The 26,994-nt window shown below is 41.7% G+C and overlaps 5 protein-coding genes across 5 annotated transcripts; 3 read left to right on the top strand and 2 right to left on the bottom strand.

Annotated features, from left to right (window-relative positions):
• Window positions 1-386: 386 nt before the first annotated feature.
• On the top strand, window positions 387-6,599 carry LOC310820761 (uncharacterized protein). The gene is made up of 6 exons (XM_083692544.1): window positions 387-554; window positions 712-860; window positions 2,449-2,611; window positions 2,800-3,043; window positions 3,730-3,838; window positions 4,123-6,599. Exons 1-6 carry the CDS (start codon window positions 436-438, stop codon window positions 6,489-6,491), a joined length of 3,153 nt encoding a protein of 1,050 aa, XP_083548670.1. The 5' UTR covers window positions 387-435; the 3' UTR covers window positions 6,492-6,599.
• A 1,121-nt stretch (window positions 6,600-7,720) lies between these two features.
• On the top strand, window positions 7,721-11,563 carry poglut3 (protein O-glucosyltransferase 3). The gene is made up of 7 exons (XM_083692657.1): window positions 7,721-7,902; window positions 8,190-8,473; window positions 8,694-8,910; window positions 9,260-9,456; window positions 9,631-9,825; window positions 10,067-10,171; window positions 10,936-11,563. The coding sequence occupies exons 1-7, from the start codon at window positions 7,806-7,808 to the stop codon at window positions 11,077-11,079; spliced, it is 1,239 nt and encodes a 412-aa protein (XP_083548783.1). The 5' UTR covers window positions 7,721-7,805; the 3' UTR covers window positions 11,080-11,563.
• A 424-nt stretch (window positions 11,564-11,987) lies between these two features.
• On the bottom strand, window positions 11,988-16,426 carry ccdc82 (coiled-coil domain containing 82). The gene is made up of 7 exons (XM_083692580.1): window positions 15,565-16,426; window positions 15,024-15,393; window positions 14,824-14,916; window positions 14,425-14,549; window positions 13,983-14,153; window positions 13,578-13,769; window positions 11,988-13,434 (listed from the first exon to the last, which is right to left on the bottom strand). The coding sequence occupies exons 1-7, from the start codon at window positions 16,117-16,119 to the stop codon at window positions 13,369-13,371; spliced, it is 1,572 nt and encodes a 523-aa protein (XP_083548706.1). The 5' UTR covers window positions 16,120-16,426; the 3' UTR covers window positions 11,988-13,368.
• Window positions 16,427-16,883: 457 nt separating this feature from the next.
• spag16 (sperm associated antigen 16) lies at window positions 16,884-18,734 on the bottom strand (the record flags this gene model as incomplete). The annotated part of the gene is made up of 1 exon (XM_083692567.1): window positions 16,884-18,734. The coding sequence occupies one exon, from the start codon at window positions 18,732-18,734 to the stop codon at window positions 16,884-16,886; it is 1,851 nt and encodes a 616-aa protein (XP_083548693.1).
• Window positions 18,735-20,033: 1,299 nt separating this feature from the next.
• Window positions 20,034-24,283, top strand: LOC310820849 (aristaless-related homeobox protein-like; the record flags this gene model as incomplete). Its single annotated transcript, XM_083692670.1, has 5 exons — window positions 20,034-20,217; window positions 20,481-21,015; window positions 22,439-22,484; window positions 23,600-23,904; window positions 24,058-24,283. The coding sequence occupies 5 exons, from the start codon at window positions 20,034-20,036 to the stop codon at window positions 24,281-24,283; spliced, it is 1,296 nt and encodes a 431-aa protein (XP_083548796.1).
• Between the last annotated feature and the right edge of the window lie 2,711 nt (window positions 24,284-26,994).

Below are 26,994 nucleotides of genomic sequence, written 5' to 3'. Positions count from 1 at the left end.
TCAAGGATTTGAATGGTAAGGGTTGGAGTGAATGATTAGTGTCACTATGCAGAGAGCTGAGTGTACAGTAGCCCACACCTGGTGGTAAATATAGTGATTATGTGTCCAGTGGACAACCACCACGATCAGACGCCACACCCAAAGATCTTGCAGATAATACCAGTGACTGCCCAACAGTCAAACAGACAGCTGGTAGTGAAAGGCTGCAACCTGCTGTTTTATCTTATCCAATGACGTCGCAGATCCTGGAGGCGTCTTTTGAATGAGGAGAGGAACAGATTAACACTTTCACTGAGTACAATGTAGTACAGTTACGACGCAGGTTGTCTGGACAGTGGACTGTCTTTGATTTGATTGTTCTTTCTTACCCCGCCTGTCATGCTTAGATGATCTAGCCAGTGATACATTAATAAAGTATATGAGCAATTAGGAACAATGACAGTGTACAACAGGAACCTGGATCTTGGTTTCCTGAACAAGGAAGAGGCACGTGTTGTTCTTGGAGTTTTAGAGAGAGATAAACGTCTGAAAGAGACTGAAAAGGAGCGAATTGGGTAAGTGAAACATAAACTGCTGTAATCTTTTCCTAGATTACATTAGATTACAGATACTGAGACAGTGAAACATGTGGGATGAATTGTGTGTGTACGTGTGTGTTTGTGTGTGTGTGTGTGTGTGTGTGTGTGTGTGTGTGTGTGTGTGTGTGACAAGGCGTCAGCTTGAGTGGCGGGGTGACGGACAGAGCCTAAACGGAATATCCCCATTAGGATGGAAGGAGATCCCAAGAAACCAGCAGACGGTCAAGACCAGCAGTGTCCATCCCTTCCAACCACTGTACAGCACAAACATAGGGTACACAGGTGAAGCCACACACACACACACACACACACACACACACACACACACACACACACACACACTATTTCACACTGCTGATACAGTGCATCCCTGAGTCAATGTAGAACAGAGTGGGACATCAGTAGAACTGAGAATGGCTGAGCAGGCTTATATCCCTACCTGAGAAGAACTGTCATGATTCACTCTCCCAAAAGCGCAGAAACCTGTACAGTATATTACTGTGTTTCCAACAATGTGGCCCCTGGCCTTTAAGACAGTTCTATTCTCTAGTGTTATTTGAGCAGAGCTATCCTCATAACATTGATGGTGTCTCATAACATTATGCTTTTCATATGATTTTCTGGATGTGCTCATTGGTGTGCTTGCGAAACCTTGTTTTTAAATGTGCAGAAAACTTATGAACACTGTACAAATAATTCTGAAAGCTTACCTATTATACTTTTTAAACTATTCACATTTTTGTTAAACACTAAATTGAAATTAGAACTGTCTTGCCAGATTTCCCGGGCTCTTTGTAGTTCTTAGAACCCAGTAAAAGCAGTACTCTTACACAGTTGAAGATAGGAACACCAAACCAACTTCATAATTTTCTGAAAAATCTAAGAACCCTGAAGAAATTGTTTTGATACTGTTCATATTGTTCATCTTGTTGTAACAACAAGATATTTCATATACGTATTACTATGTAAACTTCTTCCACTACCATAATACCTTTAGCCAGCTGAGCAAGCAGAAACTTCACTTTCTAGTTGTCACTTGTTGATGTGTTTACCATACCTCAAGACCTATTGCCCTTGTTCAACTGTACATATCATATTGATATTCATCTCATGTATATTCACTTATTATATTCATTTATTTATACTCACTGTAATACCTTATAGTGTAATACTATGCACTGTGTACAAAAAGTCTTTTGCACTATGCCACTCTGGTTAGATGCCAAACTGCAAACTGAAACTAAAACTTGTGCAGTGACAATGAAGTTGAATCTAATCTAATCTAATGTGTTTACGGTTCATGACTGTCTAGATGACTGTCGAGATGACAGTTCTGGGGAACTGTAAACACCATCAGTTCCAAATAGTTTGCAGAACATTCATGGCTTCCTTGGGTTAGCTGCACACACAAGCATGACATGAATCTAAACTAATCTAATGTGTTTACAGTTCATGACTGTCTAGATGACAGTTCTGGGGAACTGTAAACACCATCAGTTCCATATAGTTTGCAGAACATTTATGGCTTCCTTGGGTTACCTGGAATTGCCAGACTACAGAGGTGGAATCTGATCTGCTACCCCTGTAATGACAACAGGAGCAGGTCACCTCTGGCTGTGGATCTTGTGGAAGCTGATCATAATAAGGGTTTAAGCAGGATCAAGCAGTCATCAATGTAGCCAAACTAGCCATATACTGCATTGAACTTCTTCTTTACCCATGTTTCTGGAGCCAGGCATTATCGATAGGATGTAACCAGTAGCATTTCCACTGTTTGCCTATTTTCTAAGCTTTGAGGTGTGTCCTTTTTCAGTGGTAGTGGGTATTTGTCCCAATGGTATTTCACATGTTGATGTTTGTGGTCCTACAGAGCAGCATACTGTGAGAAACAAGACAATGAAGGGGAAGGATGACCGGGGTGCAGGACATGCAACTCTCCGGGCTCGTCTCAGCTCCATGTTCAGCCTCAGGGTCCCTATGAGGGCCAGCAGAGACCCAGGAGGTAAAGACATGAGCCACAGCAATAACACTGGGTGAGCCTTTGTGACAATGAAGTAGCACATACACTCTTAATAATGACAAACGTAAACAATATACATGGTTCGATTTACTGTTCTTATTCAAGCAAGTGTGTGTTCAGTGTAATATGTTTAATTGTTTTTTTCTAATGCCATTTTTGAGTTGTAATTACAATGGCTAAGGTTGTATCCCCATTACCTAGAGTTGGCAACATTACCTCAGATGCCAGACTGAGCTGCACACACAAGCATGACGTGACAAAGCACACAGAGGAGGTGCACACAGAGGAGGTGCACACAGAGGAGGTGCACACAGAGCAGCACACTAAGAAGCAGACAGGGGACCCTGAGAAGGAGGAGCAGATAGTGGAAGAACAGAGAGAGGACCCTGAAAAGAAGGAGCAGGAGACAACAGAGGAGCCTGTGACAGAGGAGCACATGGAGGAGGTAACAGTGGAGCTGAATGTGGTGCTGAGTATTGTGGCCTACAGCAACATGTGCAATAACAAGATGGAGTGCTCTTACCCCGAGGAGGGGCTCCTCACTTCCATTCTACCTTTCATAACAGAAGAGTGGAGAGCAGAGTGTTTGATATCATTGATACCGTGTTTGATACCATTCCTCATTCCATTCATTACAATGAGCCCGTCCTCCAATTTCTAGATATTGGCAGGGCGTTCTCCTCACCTTTGGGCCTACTATAAAATCCCCCTGTAAAATATATCACTAGTACCACGTCATAGCTCTGTTGGGTACACACACCCTCACTGAGCCTTTAACAGGTTTGTGTACCCACAGCTGCTGGCTGCCACACCTAGGAACACGCGCTTGGGTAAACTCATTGGGCAAACTTATTACTGCTCTTGAGCAAATGTTTTCCCTTGCATGTTATTGTGATTGCTAATGTTTTGCTTTCACAACAACATTCATTTGAATAATTAAAACATTGGTTCATTGCAGATCTTAAATGATAGTTATGTTGTGAGTTATCAACAGTAAAAAGAAAGAAAATAATGTACAGGCTTTTGATGAACTCACAGAACCAAGGTGCCAAAATGCTGTATGTGCCTCTGCTGTATGTTTTCACCAAGCATAGCAAGTTATGAGGACTTAACTTTCTCTCTGTCATTCAGGTGATTGGGCAAGGTGCTTCATCTGAGGGTCAAACAGGGACGAAGAGGCTGGTCAAATGTAGCTGGGCAGATCCACTGGGCCCTGGTGGAGAGAAGGAAAGATCCACTGGTAAATAACAGCTCTAGTCTGTGTGATTGCCACACTAACAACAGTGGCTTGGGTGGAGGACACATACTAAAACAAACAGTTCACTTGTGTCGCACATGTACACAAATGAATCCATAGAATTTTGCTGTGATTAATCCTGTGATCCTTGAGACTAATATGTAAACATACTTAATCAGGAACCATCAAATGTGATATCTCTGAAGGGTGTTGGATTTCATAGCAAATGCATGAGTTATAATATGTGCCAAAGGTAAATTACTGTTTGCTTTCCTCAATGGCTATAGGTCAGGCTCATTGTAGAAGCGCTCAGAGAGAGGACCAAGAGAGTTCCCGTGACATTGGACCTGCATCAGGACCACAGTCCGCTAGCCACCCTGCAGAGAATCATGAGGACTCAACAGCAACCCATTGGAAGGGGAAATTTATCCCACCATCAGTTGAATTGAAAACCTCTGGGCCCTCCATAAGCCCACCACACAGAACATATAACAGCCCCACTAGAACCTGCCACCCTGACATCTCTCAATATTCTACATCTCAGCAGCACTCCCTTTCCACAGCTGACACTGTGGGGAGTCTTTCTCCAGCTGACACTGTAGGGAGTCTTTCTCCTGAGATGACAAACACTCCCTTTCACAGAGCACATGAGCCTACGGTAATTCCCTCCTCTTTTGTGAAGAAGAGGGGCCAATTTCAGAGGACCTCTAGTCCAGCTGCCGCAGAAGCTCTTCACAGGTCCGTAGTCAGGCCATGGAGTGTGGAGTCACCAGGAACATTCTCCGTGCTAAGACCGAGCAGCTCCACTATATTACCCACCTCCCATTGGGGTGATGCCCCCTGCCACCCCCACTCTGACCACACAGAGAGGCCAATAACCTTGAGACAGCACATTTCACGCAGTCATCCCAGCTTGTTTCCTGGCTCCCCACCACGAAGCCTGAGCAAAACCAATCCTGATACCACACCATCCCATTCCCCTCTTGGATACAGCACAAGATTAAGATCATCTTTGATATTTAGCTCTAGTGCTGTGTCTAAGAACAACAGCTTAGCTACAGTCACTCAATATCCAAAATACTCACACAGTGCCAAATCATATGATAGACCTCGAGCTAAGGCTGTAACTATGGATACCACTGGTTATAATACTGATCCCTACCACGCGGCACCTTCTAACACAAGATGGATGTCATCGTCTGAGAGAATCAACATTTTGGCGAAGCAGCATAACTTGGCAGCCCCGGACAACAGCCAACTGGAGAATCTGCAGACAAGCTCCTCAGTTCAGCATAATCACCCAAAACAATTTAAGCACCAGTGTCAGTCTCATTCGTATGACACAAGTGCCATCCTGGATTTAAAGACACATTCTGTCCCTGGCCTCAACCCAAGGGCCTCTCATCTCCCCATAGGTTCACCTGATCATGTGACTCTCACCAGATCCTGTGACAATGCACACAATGTCCCAGCAGGCACTGTCTTCTTGAGGGATACAATGAAAATGGTTGACTCAGAGATGATTGATTGTGAAAGGCATAATAACAATGAGCATAAAGAGCAGACCACTAATAATGGTATACGTACATTTAGAAATAGAAAGGATAGCTTTGGCCGGCCTACACAAGACACAACTATTATTTCTGAGAGAACTGAAAAAGAGCCTACCAAAGTGAGCAAAGTAGATCAGATATTGAATCGCCTCAGAGTGACATTCGGCAGCAAACGACTCGAGGAGAAGAGTCTGTTGTTTGGTAGAAAGGGGTGGAAAACTCTGCCATCAACTCTTAGGGGAACTAGTGACATCACTGAAGGTAGGACGATCTGTGAGAGCAGGGAGGTCAAGGAGGTAGTGAAGCCGATTGATTTGGAAAATAATATAGAAGGTTGTCTTAGACTACAGAGCAGAGGTGGTCAAGGCTCACATTTTTCCACCAAGAAGTTAACACCTAACAAAGCACAGTTGAATATGCTATCTTCAAGTTCTAGAGACAATCATTTAAGCACTGATTTTGACCCAGAGGACACAGAGAATGAAGATGTATTTCATAGCTCATTAGCTCAGGACAGTACATCTGGTAGGAAAGACAAAATAGCTGAGGAAGCCAACAGTAACAGACCTAAAACCTCACAGCTCCCATACTCCAGTATCTCCCCCAAGTACTGCTCCCCCTCTAAGGACTATGGCCTGAAACATGGCCGCTCCATCTCGGTAACCAACATTTACTCAAACCGAACATCAAGAAAGAGGCGCATCTCCACGGGAACTGATAAGTCTATGACAAGGGACCTTAAGAGTATGGAGGACCTCAGAAGGCCAGGGGACCTTGGTCGCCCCCTAAGGAGCCAATCTAGAGCCTTCTCTTGCACTCTGGTCCGGAGCACCTCTGTAAGACAAATCAGGCCACAGATAACAGAGCGCAGCCTCTGCCCTGAAGGCATGGCAATGTACAGCAGTGTGGTGCTCAATGAGCCAGCACCTTTACCCACAGAAATGTCACATTTCTCATGTATCACTGGTTTGACCTCCCGGGTCAATGTATCTCCCAGGGAACAACTGCCCAGTTTGTCAGTCTTTGAGGAGTATGACTCAGATACCACTACAGATGGAGAGTACTACTGTAGTGAAGACTGGGAGAAAGAGTCAATTCTTTAGAGGATCCAAATTCTCACCTTTTTTGTGGGTATTGTGTCACTGTGGGTATTGTGTCACTGTGGGTATTGTGTCACTGTGGGTATTGTGCACATTCAATTGTGTCTAATAGAATATTCTAAAAGTTCACGTTTGTACTGGGCTATTTCTCATTGAAATAAATAAACAACACTGAACTGATTTCTCTGTGCATCTGTCTAACCCATATGAGATATTTATTTCAAACGTAATCATACAGATGAGTAACGTTGATGGTTTCATCATTAAAGTTGTATTTTATGCAGCAATAAGTTAGTGTAAAGTGGAACCGATAGGACACGCTGGGCTACATCGAGACTATTTTCATGATACACACTCACCCTCCCAAAAAAGTTCGATAAAAGACACACGTTGTACTCTACAAACTAACTTGACATTAACTTTAGGGCACATCATTTGATGATTTATTTTACAATACCATATCGGTTATTGGTTTCTGTAAACCAATGTTTTTTTTTTTAACAAATCTTTTCATCAGAAGCGCACCCGTCCAATCAAACTTGGCCAAATCAAACTTCTCCGCCCCCTTCCACCCTGTAGAGGAGATGCTGCATGAAAAATTGTTAAACATCAGAAATTAGTTTGCTTCTAGAAATCCATAATGCTTTGTAAAGATAGTTTACGCAACTCAATGCAGAATGGATACCCGGTCGTTTGTATCGTTTTGATTTTATTTACTTGCACAAACTTTCCGTTTTGTCATTGTCAAGCTGAAGAACTCAGTCCTGAGAGATGTCTAATTTGGGGTCCAGGGCTCGACCCTAAGATAGTTTTACCCGTCCGATTCTTCTTCATCCAGGCTGTAAACTCAGCAGGGGAAAACTTTACCTTCTCTCCAGGTAAAATAGTTTGTGATAAATTTAACAATTCAGTCGTGAAACTTAACATTGATAGCAAATAATATAATGCTAATTGCCAATAGTCGCTATAACACTTCCTCGTCTCTTTCAAAGCTCAGTAGAAAAATGTTTCCCTAACAAGCAAGAGTGACACATCTGGTCACATAGGGTTAACTATCTACTGCATGTCTTCAGTAAATGTACACAAAAACATTTTGCAGTTTTTTCTTCTGAGCTGGATGACTGATTATGCAGGTTTTACTACACCTTTTTACATGCTTGTTAATGTATCCATAGTACAGATGAACTACCTCACTCCCTTTATAACTGTTTTGTGTTAGGTAACAACACATTTAGAGTGAAGATAACCTCATCACAGAAGGAGCATGTCCGCATTCATGTCCCCCAGCCTTTGGACAGGGGAGACGGGTCATTCCTGATGCGATACCGTCTGTATGGCAGTGCACCAAAGGGCTTGAAGGTGGAAGTGCTCCACAGAGATATTGCTGTTGCCAAGTCACCCTACATGATACATGGTACCTGTCAGCCAATGACATACTGTCAAAGATAATTTCTGTTTCAGTGGAATTAGTCTGAGTGAGACAAAGCTATCAATTTATCATCTGAGTGTAAAGTGTGATGACATCTTTTGTGATGTCTATTTGTTTATGTAGGTCATCCTCCACATAACTGCCTATAATTACAGTTTGGCATTGTTGCCTAAGTTGAGTCAAACCTGTCCCTTCTGCCAGGGGAATATCAAACCTGGTCAGCAGTAGCATTCGCATACTTATGTCTGGGTTCCTTCATTTCTACCACTCAGGTCCAGTCTATCATGAGTACTGTGACTGCCCAGAACCTGATGCTCCCACTTGGCAGAGTACCATGGAGTGCCCTGCTGAGGAGCCCCAGATGATGAAGGACTTCAGTACTTTTCCCTCAATTGATCTACAGCGCCTCCTACAGGAGGTTCCTCGTCGGTTTTCCAATAGAGGAGGGCTAATTCACTACACTATCCTGAATAACCAGGTTTATCGCCGTTCCCTGGGAAAATACACAGACTTCAAGATGTTCTCTGATGAGATGTTACTCTCACTATCCAGAAAGGTAAAGAGATGCATTGAGATGTTTTGTTATCTTGCATGTTTGTGAACCAGTATTTCTAGGTGGGTTTGTGTGTGCAGGTCCTACATATGAGCATGGTCCCTTTACCTTGCCCATGGTACTTGTCCCTTGCCAGAAAGTCAACTTACAGAATACAATATTTATCATTTAAATTGTCCAGTGTTCTGCGTGAACCTCATATTTTTGCCCCCTTCGCTGAAAGGTGAGGCTTCCAGATGTTGAATTTTACATCAATGTGGGAGACTGGCCAATGGAAACACGGAAGGCTGATGATGTTCCTGGGCCTGTTCCTATCATCTCCTGGTGTGGCTCCACAGACACTCGAGATATCATCCTACCCACCTACGACATCACCCACTCCACCCTGGAGACCCTGAGAGGCGTGTCCAATGACTTGTTGTCTATCCAAGGCCACATGGGTGAGATCTGGGAGGAGGGCTGTGGGCAGCATGTTACATGATAACATTGACAACTGAAAACTGGGAACAAATCAGTAAGATGTGTAGCTCTCATATTAGTGCAGCATCATGTCCTAGCAGGTGTATATTTGTATATTATATAACTCTCTCTTTCTCTCTATAGCATCAGCCCATGTATTTGAGATATTATGTTATGCACTGTGGTAACCTTTGCTCTGTCTCTCGTCTCCTCTCCTCTTTACATTTGTTCATCCCATCCTTATCTGACTTGCCTTTCATCGTACCGCCTTACCCTTTACCCTCTTTCTGCTTACAGTCTTGCACCTTACCCTGAGTTGTTGTGTTACAGGTCCCCCGTGGGCCAATAAAACAGAACAAGCTTTCTTCCGTGGCCGGGATAGTCGTGAGGAGCGCTTACACCTGGTCACCCTGTCCCAGAAAAACCAGGAGCTGCTGGATGCAGGAATTACTGGGTGGTTCTTCTTCAGGGAGAGGGAGAAGGATCTAGGCAAATCCCCTCTTGTTGGATTCTTTGACTTCTTCAAGGTGAGGGAACATTCTGACAAAGGAGATTGTGACTTGTCTACCTTTCTCATTCTCCCTTCCACATGACACTCCTCCAAATGCAAAAGTTTCCCATTTTATTACAGATTTTACCCGAAAGTCACCGAGATACTGTAACTCTGTCCTGTGATACTTTCAATTCAATTCACTTAACAGTATAAGTACCAGGTGAACGTGGATGGAACAGTGGCAGCTTACAGGTTTCCTTATCTGATGCTGGGAAACAGCCTGGTGCTGAAGCAGAGTTCGCCGTATTATGAGCACTTCTACACCCACTTGAGGCCAGGCACCCACTACGTCCCTGTGAAGAGGAGCCTCTCTGACCTGATCCAAAAGATCAAGTGGGCCAAGGTGAGAGAGAGAGAGAGAGAGAGAGAGAGAGACAAAGAAAGAAAGAATGGCACAAGTCGGAGGCACAAGATAAGGAAAGAGATGGAGAGAGAGAGAGAGAGAGCTATGGCCTGTGTGTGTGTGTGACAGTTATGTATTTGCCAGGGTAAGTGATGTGTTTGTATTAACTTTAAAGCACACCTCTTGTTTACTGTAGTATGTTTGTTTGTAATACATTTGAATTTCCTCTTTCTCATTCCAGGAGAACGATGCTGAAGCACAGGCCATAGCAAAAGCAGGCCAGACGATTGCTAGAGAGCTGCTACAACCTAACAGGCTGTACTGTTACTATTACAGTGTTCTACAGGTAAATCCGGTTATTGCCTTTATGCTACGCATGCCAATCCCAAATCCAGCTCAGATATACACAATAATATGCATGGGGGTTTTGGTATATCAAACTCTGATTGTGTATCATTGTGTATCTTGGATTATTCAGGGATGGAAAATAGTAAGTAAAACAAGTTTTATCTGACTCCAATAGATACAAGGGATACTGTCTGGCTTCCTTCCTACGTAACTATCCTAATATCTGAGTCTAAGTTTACAGTCTCTTTAAATGCTGTGGCCTTAGCAAGAGCTCTCTACTAGAATCTTTGAATATTAATAGTCGGGAATCGCTATGCCGATATCCAGTTTGAGTAAGGGATATTTCCTATCTTGCAATGTGTATTTTGAAAATAACTCTCCCAGCTTTAAGTGAGAAACTAATTGCAGAATTCACAATGCGTTTACGCCAAAGAGTGCAAATACTAAATGTCTGATGACGCTTGAGTTTACCTATTGATATTTTCTAGGCTGAACCTGGTCATGAATATGTCATGATATTTTTTACAGTTACCTTAGCACACAACATTAGTCTGAGGCATAATATGAAGGATAGCGTAGTATCAAGATTGACTAGTAGATTTATTTCGATAAACAATAATATGACCATCATAGCTTACTTCGAGTAATACAAGCAATGTGTAAATACACAAAATATGAACACACTGTTAGAATGTGCACAAACTAATGTGAAGAAAGTGTCAAATAAATCTTACTGAAGAATGAAACCCTTATATCACTCAGATGTACTCAGAGCGGCAGACCAGCCAGCCCACACTGCACCCAGACATGGAGTTGGTGCCCCAGCCCTCAGACCACACTGCCTATTGTAGTTGCCAGCGCCAGCCTCATAGAGGTGAACCCAACCCGAGGAAGGACGAACTCTAACTGACAGTACAGTGAAAGTGAAACACTAGGTATTTCAATACAGACAGCGCTTTGGACCCATGCTGACCCATTATTGGTGGAGGTTATATGCGATTAATGATTGCAGCTGTGGTCAGGACTTGTATTGGTGCCTCAACACATTACTGGGACAATCACAAATTGTATTGGGGTTGAACCAGAGGGATTGCACAGATTCAACCCTGGAGTATGACTGCTCATAAGACCTGTATTACAGATGGCATCTTCTTCAGTTTTTGTATAATGTGACAATTTAAGTGCATACCATAGCAATTCATTGAATTGAATTTGAATCAAAGAAATGCATTTGTGACCACCTGGAAAGTATTTGATCAGTAAATTGTTGATTTGATTAAAATCCTGAATACTTAGATAACATTTCTGATTTCATGTGTATATTGACACCATGTGTGATGTTATTGTCATTATTTGAAGACAATGAGAATGAACATGTATGGTTGCTCTCTTGCCTGTGTCTACATGTTTACGTCTTTTTGAAAGGTAGTAAAATTAAATATACTTGTAGTATATTTGGTCTATGATATTACTGTATATTGGGCCCAATTGTAAATCTGAAAAACGACATAAAAAGAGGGGGCACCCGGATTTGAACCGGGGACCTCTTGATCTGCAGTCAAATGCTCTACCACTGAGCTATACCCCCATCTGCTGAATGCCGTAGGAATATTGCAATATACACCTGGACAATGCTGTGAAAGACAACGCAATAATGAATACATAAATAACATTGCAAACAGCCATGCCATGGCTACACATATGGTTTTATAGACATGCGTTACAATCAGTAGGCCTACATATCAGCGTTGAATTATTCTGAGTAGGCCTACATTGTACTCATAATAACTTTGCCCCCATTATATCTGGTTTAATTGTTTATTAAGGAGATAATGCAAAAACACAAACTATTGAATCATCAGTTTTATTGTTCAAGAAGAGAGAGGAAGCAAAAACGCCAACATGGTAGCCTAATGTTTACGTAAAACAGGGACGTTGCCTCTCATAGGCCTTAGTGTGTAAAGGTTTGCCGCTCTCTAGTGGCAGGCAGTTGGAGGTGCACATAGCAGGCTACATACACACAGCTCTGCTTCCCTGAAGACAGTGGAACTCCAACAGACCTGGTAGCAGATATCTATGTACTGATGAAAGCAGAAAGTCTTGAACAAGACTATGTACAACTCATACAATAGTAAAAATTAACATGAAGAGAGAAAGCAAAGAGAATCAAAAATACAGAGTGTCTCTTTATTTGTGACAGACTAAAATGTAAATGTCATCTACTAGAATATTGGTCACTAATCTATATCACTTTTAGTCATCAATTCAAATTCGCTAAGCTATAGCCAAATGACTTGTGAGCCATCCATGCCCGAGTAGCCTCCTAGAAGCACATACAATTTACGCATGCTACTAGGGTCCTGTCCTGGGGTCCTGTCCTGTCCACAGAAATGGATTACAAAAAGGTAATTGTAAAAGGTTTCAATTTAGCTTTTCTTATAATTTCAGCAGGAAAAGAGATGCATTTAACTAGTTAAAGTACAAGCAGAGACTGCATGCATAAGCTGTCTTTGAATAAGTTCATATCACCTGAAATGACACCCGTTACGGGCAACATGTTTGTCAGTTTTAGTATTAGTTTGTGAGTTGTATGAACATTGGCATTTTGGTTTAAGAGAAGAAAATGTAAATGTTCTAGTTTATTGTAGTATGTTTAGTCTGTCACACCAGAGACTTCAGCATGGCTTGCACAATACTGTATCCACAGTAATGTAAATAAGATGATATATATATATATATATATATGTATATAGTTTAATTAAAAACCCTTTTTCATGACAATCTTATATTGAACAGAAGAAGTCAAATAACATGTCTTAATAATACAATACAAGCTTTAGTACAGAAGGTGAGTTTGTATCAAACAAAAGGATAAACAATTTCATGATAATCTTATGGGTAACACTGAACAGAGGAAGTGAAATAAAATGCCTTAATAATAACAACAACAACAACAATAAAGGCTTTAGAACAGGTGAGTTTTCCTCTAACCGATATAGTATCAAACAAAAAGAAGATAAAAGCTTTTTTTTCATGATCATCTTACATGGTAATATTGAACAGATGGAAGTAAAATAACATTTGTAGATTATTATTCATTTTTTAAATTCCCAAATCATGTGCACAATTGTCAGCAAATACTGCTAAATGTAAAGCATATGTTGGAGAAATGGATCCTGATCCTTTTACGATCCTTCAGTCCAGCTTCTCTTCCTGGAAGAAGTCTGCATCATTGAGGTGCCCCTGTATCTTCTCATATTTCTAAGAGAGACAGAAATTTGAGAAGAGAAATAAATGTCAAATGTATTGACAGAGCGGAGGTTGCATTAATCTTATGATGGGGGAGGGGGTTAAAACAAGTATTAGAGTCAATTCAACAAGGAAGACTAGAGTTCTGTCCACACCTCAGAGATCCAGCCACCCTGCTGCAGTTTGGTGAACACCTTGTTAACTGTGTCCTTCACTGGCTCCTCCTCTCCCCTCTCCCCCTCCTCCTCCAGTGCTTTCCGGCAGTGTTGGAACAAGCGGTACTTGAAATGCTTCAGTGCATGATATACCTCTGTTCGTCTGGCACAAACTGATCCCACACCGAATGCCTGCAATTTTAAAGACACACATGCAGGTGGCCAGAGATTTGAAATACTATCCCACTGATAAACAACATATCTGCCATTTTGAAAGGGACTGATTTAAAGTATTTTTTGTTAGGTTGGATGTTATAGATTGTAAATGTTGTGTGTGCTTGCATCTGGGAAGAAAAATGGATAGGACAAATAGATAAGATAGAATTCATTTCTAAGATGTTGTACCTGTGTGTCATTGGGCATAAAGTGGTCCTCTTGGAGGGTGCGGCTGTCGTACAATTGCCCAGAGAGACGTACATTGAAAGTGCACTGTCTCTGAAGCTGGCAAGCCTCACAAACTTTCCCATGCGATCCTACTCTCAACACCTTGACTACAGGGTAACACTCCACCCGTTCCTGCACATGGACACACACAAACAGTACACAAACATACACTTTAGTTCAGTTAAAATAGTCCTGTGACACTGGGACTGGCTACGACAGCATGCAATACTACATATCTCTACAATCGTATCATCATCAAGTATTGGTCAAATGTACCCCTTGAATAGAAGGATAATACTGTATGCATACACAGATATGTTCATTTGCAGCCAATCATTTGGTGCCACTTGTATAACTACACAAACCCCATGCCAAGCCAACATTCTCGAAATAGGTATTTGACCTTGAAGCGGTTGCTCCAGCGGCTCCTCTGTTTCAGGTTTTCCAGGCGTGGAAGGATCATACGCTCATCAAAGTGGAACAGCGACTCCTTCATCTCCTGGGCATATCGCTTTGTCCGTTCACCATCTGCTTAAAGCAAAAAAACTATCAGAATCCCCAACCACACTCACCAACACTGTTACACAAATCTACCAGCCAAAGTTCACAGGCTTATCACAAATATCCCCAACAAGCCACATGCATAGGTGTATAATAACAGAGTAATAATAACATGTTACCACCAACTTTACTTTTGGGATAGGCCTACATATGATTACGATATATGCATGTACATTTGTCCATATAAAAGCCCAGGCTGGATCATATATTCACATGGCACACTTGGGGTATAAGCACTTACCGTAAAGTGACTTGAGAAAAGTCTCATCCAGGACGTTGATCAGAAGAGCTTTGACAACCAATTGAAAGTGGGTAAGCTGAGACCCAGACATGACTAGGAGGAAAGATGGAAATGGATCATGTGACATTTACATTACACTTCCATGCAAGAACACTAGCAGACAATAAATTGTCTGTTATAAAGTGTCGACAAAGACTCACACTGGCGTGGAAGAGAGAGAAGGGCCTTTTCATGAGGCTCCTCCGCCTCATCACCTTTCTTTTCCTCGTCCTCCACTATGAAGTCTTTCAGGCTGCCGCTGTCATCAGCCGCCTCTTCTTCACTGCTACCAATCAATCGATCAGGACCAATGGCATCATCACTATCATCATCCTTGTTACTATCCTTATCAGCTTGTTTAACCTCTTCCTTCTGTTTATCCCCCTCCTTCTGTTTATCCCCCTCCTTCTGTTTATCCCCCTCCTTCTGCTTATCCCCCTCCTTCTGTTTATCCCCCTCCTTCTGCTTATCCTTCTGTTTATCCTCCTCCTTCTCCTCCTCTTCTTCCTCCTCTTCTTCTTCACCTGAATCCTGGGTATTAAAAGGAGAACAGCAGTATAAATGTAAGTTGAACTAAGTGTGTAAAACAACGGAGAACGTTGCCTTATTACCTTATTATGTAGTATACACTCGTACATAAACATGTTATACACTCGTACATAAACATGTTATAATGTTATTTTACAATAGAAGGCTTGCTACCTTTAAACCTTTGCGTCTACGAGGAGTGCGGGATTTCATTTTCTTGGATAATGCCAGCAGTCTACTCTGGCGCTGCTTTCGTTTAGCGGCGGTCTCTTTCGCTTCGGCAACACGTTTTTTCTCTTGGGCGGCAGTCTCAACGTCCGAGTCGGAAAGTTGGCTTTGCAACTTTATGCGCTTTCTAGGAATGACTTTCCTAGTAGGCTTGGTGTCAACGTCGCTGTCTGTTTCGCTAGAGGTGGATGCTGAGCTGGAGCTGTCAGCGAGTCGAGTGGTGGAGGGACGCTTTCGACGACTCTGGGCTGCACGTTTTCCTTTGGTTTCGCTACTTTCACCGGCAGGGCTCTGTTCTTCGCTGTCGGGGGTACTTTCGCTCCCGCTGCTGTCCTCGTTCTGATATTCACTCTCTGAGCTGCTGGTCGTGCTGCCATAGGACCCCTCGTCACTATCATCAAGAACAGCCGACGACAGACCAATCTGTGGCCTTTTCTTCGACAATGCAGCTTTCTTTTTTCGCATCGACTCGTACACTCTACGCTTGTATAGGCTTTCCATGGTTATAAGCTGTCTACAGTAACACAGTATTGCGAAGTTATATCAACAACAGCCCGATGATGGGGTAAAGCTGGTTAGATAGCTGTGTTAGCCGATGTGAGCCACCATGGCATGCTTATTCACACATTGGTCCAAAAACGTGTGTAATGGAAATAAAATAAGGTAGCTTACAAAACATTCTTCATGAGAGCAACGATGGCTAAACTGCGTTTATCAGACTGATGTTACGCTTAAACCTCGGGGAGACTTTTAAAAAACAATCGAACTGCGTTTGGTGTGCATTTTTTCATTTGTTGTTTTGATGTTGTTATGCTTCGCACTTCCTTCCTACCTCGACGACTCCTCCCCCTACCGCCTCAAAAGTAGAGTGCTTCTAGTGTCATAGCGCCACCCAAGGGTAATCTGGTCTTTTCGAGAAATTGCATTTTATTTGGGTCATAAAGGTTTTCCTTGTAACCAATAAAGTGTTATATTCATGTTTTTAAATAAAGACAATGACATCATTGGTTTATACCACTGTTTATTATAATTGTTATAACTTATAACGTAAATAAATGGTCAATTGAACAACAAAATGTGAGTCCTATTATTAAAACATATTTCTGATGTGTGATTCATTAGAGACTTGGTATCAAGAGTTCTTTTCTATCCTAATGAGATGATTTAATATCAGAATTGTGTGTAAGAATTAAACACAAACAAACAAATAACTGCCATTTCTATTTCACATTTGAAATTCAGCAACAAACATTGTTTTATGCATTTCATGACCAGATGAGAATCACACCGTCTGATCCTGCTGATAATAAGTATTCTCCCTTGTGATCGAAAATCACACTCTGGACAGCGTCATCATGGCCCAATAAGCTGGACATCTGAGAAGATGCCAGCTCCAACAGTTTAACTGATCCATCATTACTGGCTATAGCCAGTGTCCGGCCTGAAGGGCTAAAAGCCACCTGGTTGCTGGGATGTGGGCCAGTGTCCATCGTTACCATGGCTGCTACTTTCCTTACATCCCACAGCTTGACCACTCCATATGAATCACAGGAGGCAACAGTGTCGCCGAGTGAATTAAAAGTGGCATGGTTGCAGGAGTGCTGGTGGCCATAAAAGGTCTGTGCACACAGACCAACCCTGGCGTCCCACAAAGACAGTGTTTTATCAGCAGAGCAAGTAAGAAGAGTGTTGGAATAAGGCAGGAAGGCAACGCTGTTGACTGAGTCGACATGGCCACGCAGCGTGTTGCGACAACGCTCGCTCTGCAGGTCCCACACCTTTGTTGTGTTGTCCAACGAACAGGAGGCCACAAAGTCACCGCAGGAGTGGAAGGAGCAGCCCCATGTGGCATGGGTGTGACCATCCAGGGTCAGGACGCAGCGGCCTTGGGAGAAATCCCAGATTCTTACTGTTGTGTCACCACTGGTGGTGGCCAGGCTTCCGCCATTTGGGTGAAAGCTGCAGCCAGAAAGCCAATCCGTGTGCCCCTCCCCAGTCATAATCATCTCCCCCACAGGCATACCCCACAACCTCCACAGCTGGTCATCACTGGTGGAGGCCACAATAAACTTGCGAGGATGAAGTGCGAGACAGCTTATGGGCAGGGTGTGGGCCTTCAGGGAGTTGGTGAGGTGGAAGCTGGATGCTTTGGTGCCCTGAGCAGCCAGAGCCTTTATTTGGCCTAAGTAGGGGTTAACACGGCTGCTGACAGGGAACTCAGAGTCCTTGGGGTGTTTGGGAGCAGTGTTTTTGGTTGGGTCTTTGTCCTGGTCATAGAGGGCAATGCCATCATTCTGTAGCCGGACACTTCTCTCTGGCTTACACTGAAGTTTCTCCTGTACTTGGGGCAGACCTGTGTCTCTGTTGGCGTGGGTTATGAATGATGAGTGTGCATTGCGTAGGGTGGCCTCTAAACCTTGGGCTTGTCCTGATGCTCGGTCCCTCTCTAAACTAATGAGCATCTTCTGTTTCAGCGCAACTTGGTACTTATCACTCAGCTGCCTAAGCGCAGGCTCATATGATGCGTAGTGCTTCTTCAGACGTTTGATGTCTTCAACAAGCCTATTCTTCTCTTGGACAACACGCTTATGCTGCAGGCGATGAAAATCCCTCTCTTTCTGAAGCTTGACCAGTGTTTCACTAGCTTTAAAAGCAGCCTGTCTGTAGCTGTCCCGCTCTCTCTGCACGTTTTTCAGCTCGTTGTCTAGAAGTTGGTTGTGCGTATATGCGTCAGGCACAAACTCCACAAGCTCGGTTTTCAACAAGCCTCTCTGCACCATCTCGTACCATTCAGCTTGGAAGCAGTCCAAAGTTTTGCTCATGCCCATTTTGACAAGGAAGTTGCGGAGAAAATCATCCACCACTTCTGGAATGGGGGAGATGGGTTGCTTGGCAGAACTAAGCCTCTGTATTGCACCTGTTTCACCTGCTGCAGCATCGCGCATTGCCCTCACCACGGCCTCCAAATCCTCCGATCCCTCCCCAATGCTCCTTTCTTCATCCGGCAGAATTTCTTCATATTCGTAATCGTCCTCCGAGTCCTCTGGTATCGACACCTTTTCGAGGTAAAACGGTCCATCTACAGATTCCTGGGCAGGTTCATTTTTCGCAGCCATTTCCCACCCTTGTCCTTTCTTTCCCTGTTTACCTGTTGCCATGGTGCTCACGCAAACATCTCTGACACTCACTCACGCGGACCAAAGTGGTTCTAAAATAGCCTACCACTCTGACGAGTAACCTGTGAAATGACCATATTTTCTATTGTTCTTTTTAACACTAGCCTATAAGAGAAAAATGATTATGATGATGTGTGTGTGTGTGTGTGTGTGTGTGTGTGTGTGTGTGTGTGTGTGTGTGTGTGTGTGTGTACGTGTGTACGTGTGTGTGTGAGAGAGAGATCCATATGCCTATTGGAACGAGATGAATGGAACCACAGTTAGTCTACCTCTTTTGTTAGGCGTAGCCTATGTCACTTTGCATGTTCTTTTGTGCTGCTCTATAGGCCTAGTTAATTTCCAAACCTGCAGAGGCAAAATAATTACAGCAGGTGGCATAGTGAATTCAGGGATGATGCGCTATTGAACAAATTACGGGCACCAGTTGCACGACGGCGCTAAATTAGATAAAATAAATAAAAAAACGAAAAACGCATGCATACACTTTATTGATTCGCAGAGAAGGAAATTTGTTTGCACCAGCAGCAGATAGACAGAGGCAGTCTTCCAGAACACTGATGGGAGAAGCAAATTGCAAATTAAGTCTCATAGGCCTACATGATCCTCCCATGCATCACATTCAGTAAGCAGAATACGGCAAGAAGCAACATAATATAATAATAATAATAATAATAATAATAATAATAATAATAATAATAATAATAATAATACAAAATAAAAATAAAACATTAAAATCAATCAAGTTTAAACAAAGGTCTCTGGGGACTTCAAATGTAAGACTGCACTTTTCCCTTCCGCAAAATAGTTTATTAGAGGTCCAGACACTTTTGGAATTATAAAGGAAAATAGCATTGACTAGTCCCTATTAAGGTATATATGAACATTTCATATAAAAGTATAAAGTAAAAGTATATTCAGTCAACTTTAAGAAGGCCGACCCAAGCCCGACCCAATAAAATACAGCTCTTAATTTTTTTTTTATGATATAGAGGCTCAGGCTGGTTTTTGAAATTGAACTTGAGTGACAATCGGGCGCTGATGCCCCTCTTCTTAACCGCAACCAATCGGAAGCTCAAGAGCACGTGGATGCGACAGATTAGGAGACTGTTGCACGTAAAGTAGTCCTGTATGTCAGTGTAGACAGAGGAGGAGAAAGGAGGAGGGCAGTCTAGGACTTTACGCTCAGCCCATACAGTTTTCATCCACTGCCCGGAGAGGCTCATCAGTGAGACGAACGACATGAGCCACCTGATTGAAAAAGATGCCTCCGACACAACCGAGTGTAATCCTAAATCTCCCACTATGCTCTCCTCATACTGCATCGAAAGCATACTCGGCCGGAGAAGTCCCCTCAAAGTCAGAGTCACAGGAATGCAAAGTTTACCATTGCTGAACGGGAGAGCAGAGCACACGTCTTTGGAAGGTAAATGAAAATTATGTTTATTGACTTCTATCTTTCTGGCGCAAAGCAATAGAGGGAATCACATAACTGAGCGTCCGTAAATGTTTATACAAGGCCAGCGCCAAACACTTGCTGGATCATGCGTTTGGAAATAAATAACACATGTAGTCTTCAGAGAGTTTTAAGATTAATCATAATTGTGCTACATCATTATGGTATGAAATGTATTTGAGCTGTTGATTGTTTATACGTTCCTTATAATAAACGCGGTTCTCTGTTTGCAGCCTCTCAGAAAGATGTGGACATGCACCTGCCACCTAAACTGCGACGCCTGTATGGTCCAGGGGGAAAGTTCATGGACTCCAATCCGGGAATTCTCGAGCATGAAGTGCAGGGGGAGAGGGCTTGTCCTATAGACAAAGTCTACGAAAATCTAAAAATCACTCAAGCTCCACAAGTTAGCATCAGCCGCAATAAATCCTACAGGGAGAACGCGTCCCATCAGAGCGACGAAAATCAGAACCTCGGGCGAAGGACAGACGAGAACTCGGAACTGGGCGCCCTAGAGTTCGAGGAGGACGGCGGCAAAGAGGAAGCATCTGAGGACGCAGAAATGTCCCCCAAAAACGGGGAGGGCTTGCACACCAATGGAGATGTAAAGGATGGAGAGGACAGCGTGTGCCTCTCGGCGGGCAGTGACTCAGAGGAGTGTATGCTAAAGCGAAAACAGAGGAGATACAGGACTACGTTTACAAGTTATCAGCTGGAGGAGCTGGAGAGAGCTTTCCAAAAGACGCACTACCCAGATGTATTCACGAGGTAGCCTTCAGAGCCTGTACATCATTAACTATCACTGTGAAAAGTGATATCACTGTGAAAAGTGTTTGACTTTTCACTTTTTTTGCAAACGTCCTGTTTTTAATCATCCTATTTGTTGGACAATGAATATTAAGAATATAAAGAATGTAATATTATTATTATTATTATTATTATTACAATAATACTAATACAAATAATAAAACGTATATTCTTACTATTATTAGGCAATTATTATTATTATTGTTATTGTATACTGATAAATAATTATAATAACAATAATATCTGCACCTTTTCATACAAATTGCAAATGTCTAATTATTATTAGCCCATTATTGTTATCATTATTGTTATTCAGAAATGCCACCTACTGTTATAGATAAAAGGGAGAGGCTGTGTGTGTGTGTGTGTGTGTGTGTGTGTGTGTGTGTGTGTGTGTGTGTGTGTGTGTGTGTGTGTGTGTGTGTGTGTGTGTGTGTGTGTGTGTGTGTGTGTGTGTGTGTGTGTGTGTGTCAATCTGGTACTGAAAATGTAATAATTCACAGTGAATTTTATTGTGAGTTGAATCTATAAATCATTGTGTTGATTTATTATCATCATCATCCCAACATCATCATCAATATTTATTAATACCAATGATAATGATAAGATTGATTATATTAATAATAATTTGGTCGCTGTTGTTTAAATTAAATTATATTATATAGAAATACTGCTCGAAAACGTTTGAATTATTGATATTTTCTTTTAAAAGTTCGCTGCTGCAGCTTAGATGGTTTGCCAAATACCTCGGTTATTGTTAGTTGGCATAATTGTATTTTTTAAGAAGAAGCGTAGGAAGGCAGTACCTTCCATCTCTATTCAAAGAATAGATTAGATTAAGATTGTATAGGTTATCTATTAGCTGAGAGAATTTAGGCGTGGGTAGATAACTGCAAGCAAACGATTTTTCTTGAGTGATGACTGGACCTTTCTTTTTATAGCCTACTAGACTCTTCAGAGTCTCTGACATTCGGACATATTATAGCCTAAATTGTAACCAACAACAACAACAACAACAACAACAAAAAAACAATTTTCTCGGTCAATGCAACGTTATAATGTTAGATAGGCCTACACTCTTATAACAACTGTATAATGTTGTATAGGCCTTCTACTTTTTTCCCCCTAAGAGTGTCGAGTTTGAATTGATACTTGATATAGACTGTTATAATACTTTTATAAACTAACCATTGGGGCAAGCTTTCATTTTCTTCATTTTTTTTCAGTAGTCAACACACCATCGAAAATGTACAACATTTCCTGGGATATCATTTTTGTCATGTTGTTATAATTAAACTATTACTGGTATGACCATATTTCTTTAGAATCTCTAGAAATGTAGTCATATACTTTTAACAGATCTATTTGTTTTCTTCATATTCAGGGAGGAGTTAGCAATGCGGCTAGATCTCACCGAGGCGCGTGTGCAAGTAAGTGTCCGTTATTTAGTTTATTCTGTTGACATGGTCATCCTTCTGTTTAAAAATATATTTGTTTTGAAAATATGTAGCCTAGAGTAGATATCAGGAGAAATATAATTTCTAAAAAAACACTATCCTTCAACTGCTGCTACATCACCACAACTTCTGCTACTAATATAAGCCTAATGATGATAATAATAATAATATTCATAATAATCATAATAATATTCATAATATTCATAATAATCATAATAATCATAATAACAATACTACTACTACTACTACTACTACTACTACTACTACTACTACTAATAATAATAATAATAATAATAATAATAGGCCTTATATAAATAATATAACAATAAGAATAATACTAACACCGATTATTATATAGGGTTAGGGTTAGGGTTAGGGTTATTATTATTATGATCAACAACAACAACAACTAGCCGAATAATAATAATTATTTCTCTTTTGTTTTCGTCAGTTCGCTGAAGTTATTATTATAAAGTTGATTATTTCAATGCATCTAAACACAATTATAAAACTGTATTTGCTTTAGGGCATTTAGCGAAAGTTCAGGAAAGTGGCGTGGACTCTCAAAAGTGTTATGAACTCTCATTGCGGAGCAGTGCCTGAGGTTGTTTGATTTCCAATCTTCTAATTGTAGGTCTAATAGCTGCGCATTGATTCGATATCTCGCACCTAAAGATAGATTTAAAGGTGTTTACCCTACCATCTTCATTTAGAACATTGCTTACATTTTGAAACTCGAGTCTCGACCTTAGAGACCAGACCATTTAAACCCCCAGATGTCACTCGCCTCAGAGCTGTAGATGAGCAAAGCACTCTTTGGAGAGGCGATCAAACCTCGTCAATTCCATATGTTTCATTTTATAGTAGTGTCAAGTCTGTTGGGAGGGGAACCTGACGTCATATTCTCCCTTTCTCTTATGTAATTGGTTTGATTTCAATTCAACATATTCCTGTCACAATACAGTCGGTATTGCCTTATTGTTACAATTAGACAGAAAATATATTTAAATGAAAGAAATAGACAACTGTTATCAACATTTCAAAATACTAATAATACTAATAATGGTCTTGCTCTCCCTTGCTCTAAGGTTTGGTTTCAGAACCGTCGAGCTAAGTGGCGAAAGCGTGAGAAAGCTGGGGTTCAGATGCACCCACCGGGGCACCCCTTCTCTGGGCCCCTAGCCTCTGCTCACCCCCTGAGCCACTACCTGGAGGGAGGTCATTTTTCTCCCCATTCTCACCCCACCCTGGAGTCTGCCTGGACTGCTGCTGCCTCTTCGTTCCAGGGTCTAGCCCAGCCCCTCGCGAGCTCTGCCTCTCCCTTGGGATTTGGCCCCTTCCTAGGAGCAGCCATGTTTAGACACCCTACCTTTATTAACCCCTCTTTTGGAAGGTGAGCACTAGCCCAATGCCTTATACATTAGGGAGGCTGCATTATCCTGATCAACAGTCTAATGAAGTTTCTTTATCAACTTTTTCTCCTTTGTCATTATCTCTCAATCTTACCTGCCCCCCCCTCCCCCCTTCCTCTCTTCTCCATTGATAGACTCTTCTCCAGCATGGGTCCTCTGACACTCTTACGGCAGCCCATACCTGCAGTAGAGGCTCCAGTGCAGCCCCCAACGGCCTTGTCAGACCCCTCCCCCTCCTCCCCTGTGGACCGCCGGGCCTCCAGCATTGCAGCTCTGCGGCTCAAGGCAAAGGAGCACTCAGCTCAGCTGACACAACTAAATATCTTACCTTCCAGCACAACTGGGAAGGAGGTGTGCTAAGTGCAACTGCAACCCCCACTCAAATCTCCAATATCCCCTATTACACGGAGCATGAGTTACGACCAAAGGATAAACAACTTAAACAGCAGCACAACAGAATTCAACCCCAAAGTCTCCTCTTAACTTACTTCCCAATAGTTGTTCCATATCTGTGTCCAGAGGTTCTGGTCTGCCGTACCTGCAGAGCCAGTCTTGCACATCAACGAGTAATCTCCAGCCTCTTGTCCTGTTTCGCCTGATCAAAACAGTGAAACAGAAGGAGAAATGAAAAACAGATGAGAAGGTAAGAAATGAAAATGGAGGACTCCCTATACCCTTTGACCCAGGACTGACTTTGGTTGCCACTGCAGGCCATCATCACCAGGGTCCCTGGTTCCAATGGAGAGAAATTCTGTAGACACAGACTGTGAGTTAAAGATTATACTGTAATGTGCATTTCATGTATTGATAACATGGTGTTTGTAGATAACAATAGATTATCAGTCTTATAAGTATAAGATATACTTGCATTACAATTATTATTTATGTTCAGCCCTATATGAGCCAGAGGGATGTTTCTGAGTTCAAGACAAGAAAATGGTGGGTCTATTTTTCAAAAAGTCTTTGTTTTAAGATGCATCAGAGAACGCCTCAAACAATAAAGTGTCAAATGGAAAACTGTTCACACTTGTTTCCTTTAAAAGACGAGACACATCTTTAGCAGTAGCCTAAGAAATGCCGTCAGAGGGCAGAGGACATGAATGAAACAGAATCGTCTCCAAATGCTATAATGTTGAATCTTCTTTTTTTTTTTTTTACCAAGAGATCAAGATGCATCGAAGCATCTCTCTAATAGACGGATCTCAAGGGGACTGAGTTGGAGCTCTATAGGGCAAAACTGTGGATTAAGGGATTTAAGTGTATTATTTATATTTCCCTCTCAACAAAACGTATAGGCCATTAACTTTCTCGTGTTTCAATATCGGTGGTGTCAACGTAAAGTAAGTGATATAACTAATTGGCTACTCCTTTTCTCTCAATACGTGTTAATCCCGGAGCCTTCCCATTTGGAGATCATTAACTCGATAGCAGTACCGCTCCCAATAAAACACTAATTTCCCCCCATTTGAACCGTCCATGGTGCTGAACCAAATCGCGTGAAATTACCTTTCGGATAAATTACCCTCTTTGTTGGAAAGCCTTGTTTTTCACAGGCTAATCTCGTCTCATTTTAACCGCATAATCAAGCGGAATAAAGACTATTGCAGGGAAATAATTCTAATAAACAGGGGGGATCATCATTCTTACAGGTTTCACAGTCACCTTATATGTGCACACAAAAGTCAAATAGGCCTACAATTCAAGGTACCCAACATTCTCGCCATAAATCTTCAGAAAGTTTTACAAAGCCAAGACGTGTGTGTGTGTGGGTGTGTGTGTGTGCCAACCAATAGCCGAAAGAAAAAACATTAATTTTAATGTTTAATTTTCACATTTAGTGGCTTTTTACATCATCCTGCCTTTTACGTCATCCTTCATCATCCTACATCGTTTCTAAACACATACACATCTCGAAAACACAGCTTTTTAAATTAATGTATATATATTTTTTTCTTCATTTTTTTCATTTTATAGCAGTGAATGACATCGTTGCCCTATTACAACGATGATGATGCGATATTAAAGGACTACGTTTGAGAGCTGTGATTCTGGCATTCATCTTGCAGCCCTTAGCTCTTTCAACTTTATCCAGAGGACGACATTTAGCGGTTTGTAATCTCACTGGTGTCCATTCAGAGGAACAAGGAGATCACTTTGTTATAGGGCCGTAGTTCCATTTACACCCTGGGCTTACATGTTCGATAATGCCATGAATAATAGGGATTAATAATAGACCAATCACCATTCAAATACGGCCTTAACTGCCATACCGCTTAGTGACACCATGTGGAGATACAAAACGGGTTTAGCATAATAAATCAATTCCATTTAGTAATTCAGGCATTAAAAAAAAAAAAAAAGGACTAAGCAAAGGACTAAGCAGAAGAGCCAAACACCTGTCATGACGTGTGGTAGGAGGATGCTAAACCTCAAAGAGGGAAACAGGCTTGTTGCTGGAACACTTATAACTATGCATTCAACACATTTGTTGTGTTATCAGATAACAGGGTACTATTGAAGAACTTGTACAACTCCAGTTCACTGACATAATAATCATCTGGGTCCAATACAGGCAGTTCAACAAACTTTATTATTTCAGTAAGTCAAGATTCAAGATTCAAGATTCTTTATTTGTCATGTGTGTGTATAGTATACAGTGAAATGCAAAAGTGACAGTGCCACAGAGTAGTGCAACAGTAAGTTTTAAAATAGAATAAAATAAAATAAAATAGAAGTAATAAAAAATATAAACAGTATGAACAGTATAAACAGTATAAACAGTGTAGCAGTATAAACAGTGTAGCAGTATAAACAGCGGTGAAGCAATGTACGCAATGGAATGGCAATATACAATGGCAGGCAACAAAATTAGGGATGTGGATTATGATTTGATCTATCATATACTGATAGATATACTTTACTTTCTGCCTCATGTCATTGGCTCACAAATTTGTCAGTCTGTAGAATGAAAAGTATCACACCATCAACTGGACAGAATGTGGCATAATATGAGTTTGTATAGTGGAGTCCCAGGCCTTGGAATTCAGTGAATGAGTGTGTGTGTGTGTGTG

The sequence above is a fragment of the Argentina silus genome (assembly GCF_951799395.1).
Source record: "Argentina silus genome assembly, chromosome: 2".
NCBI classification, from domain to species: domain Eukaryota; kingdom Metazoa; phylum Chordata; class Actinopteri; order Argentiniformes; family Argentinidae; genus Argentina; species Argentina silus.
Note: the sequence above shows the minus strand (reverse complement) of the source record. Positions and strands in the feature narration are given on the sequence as shown.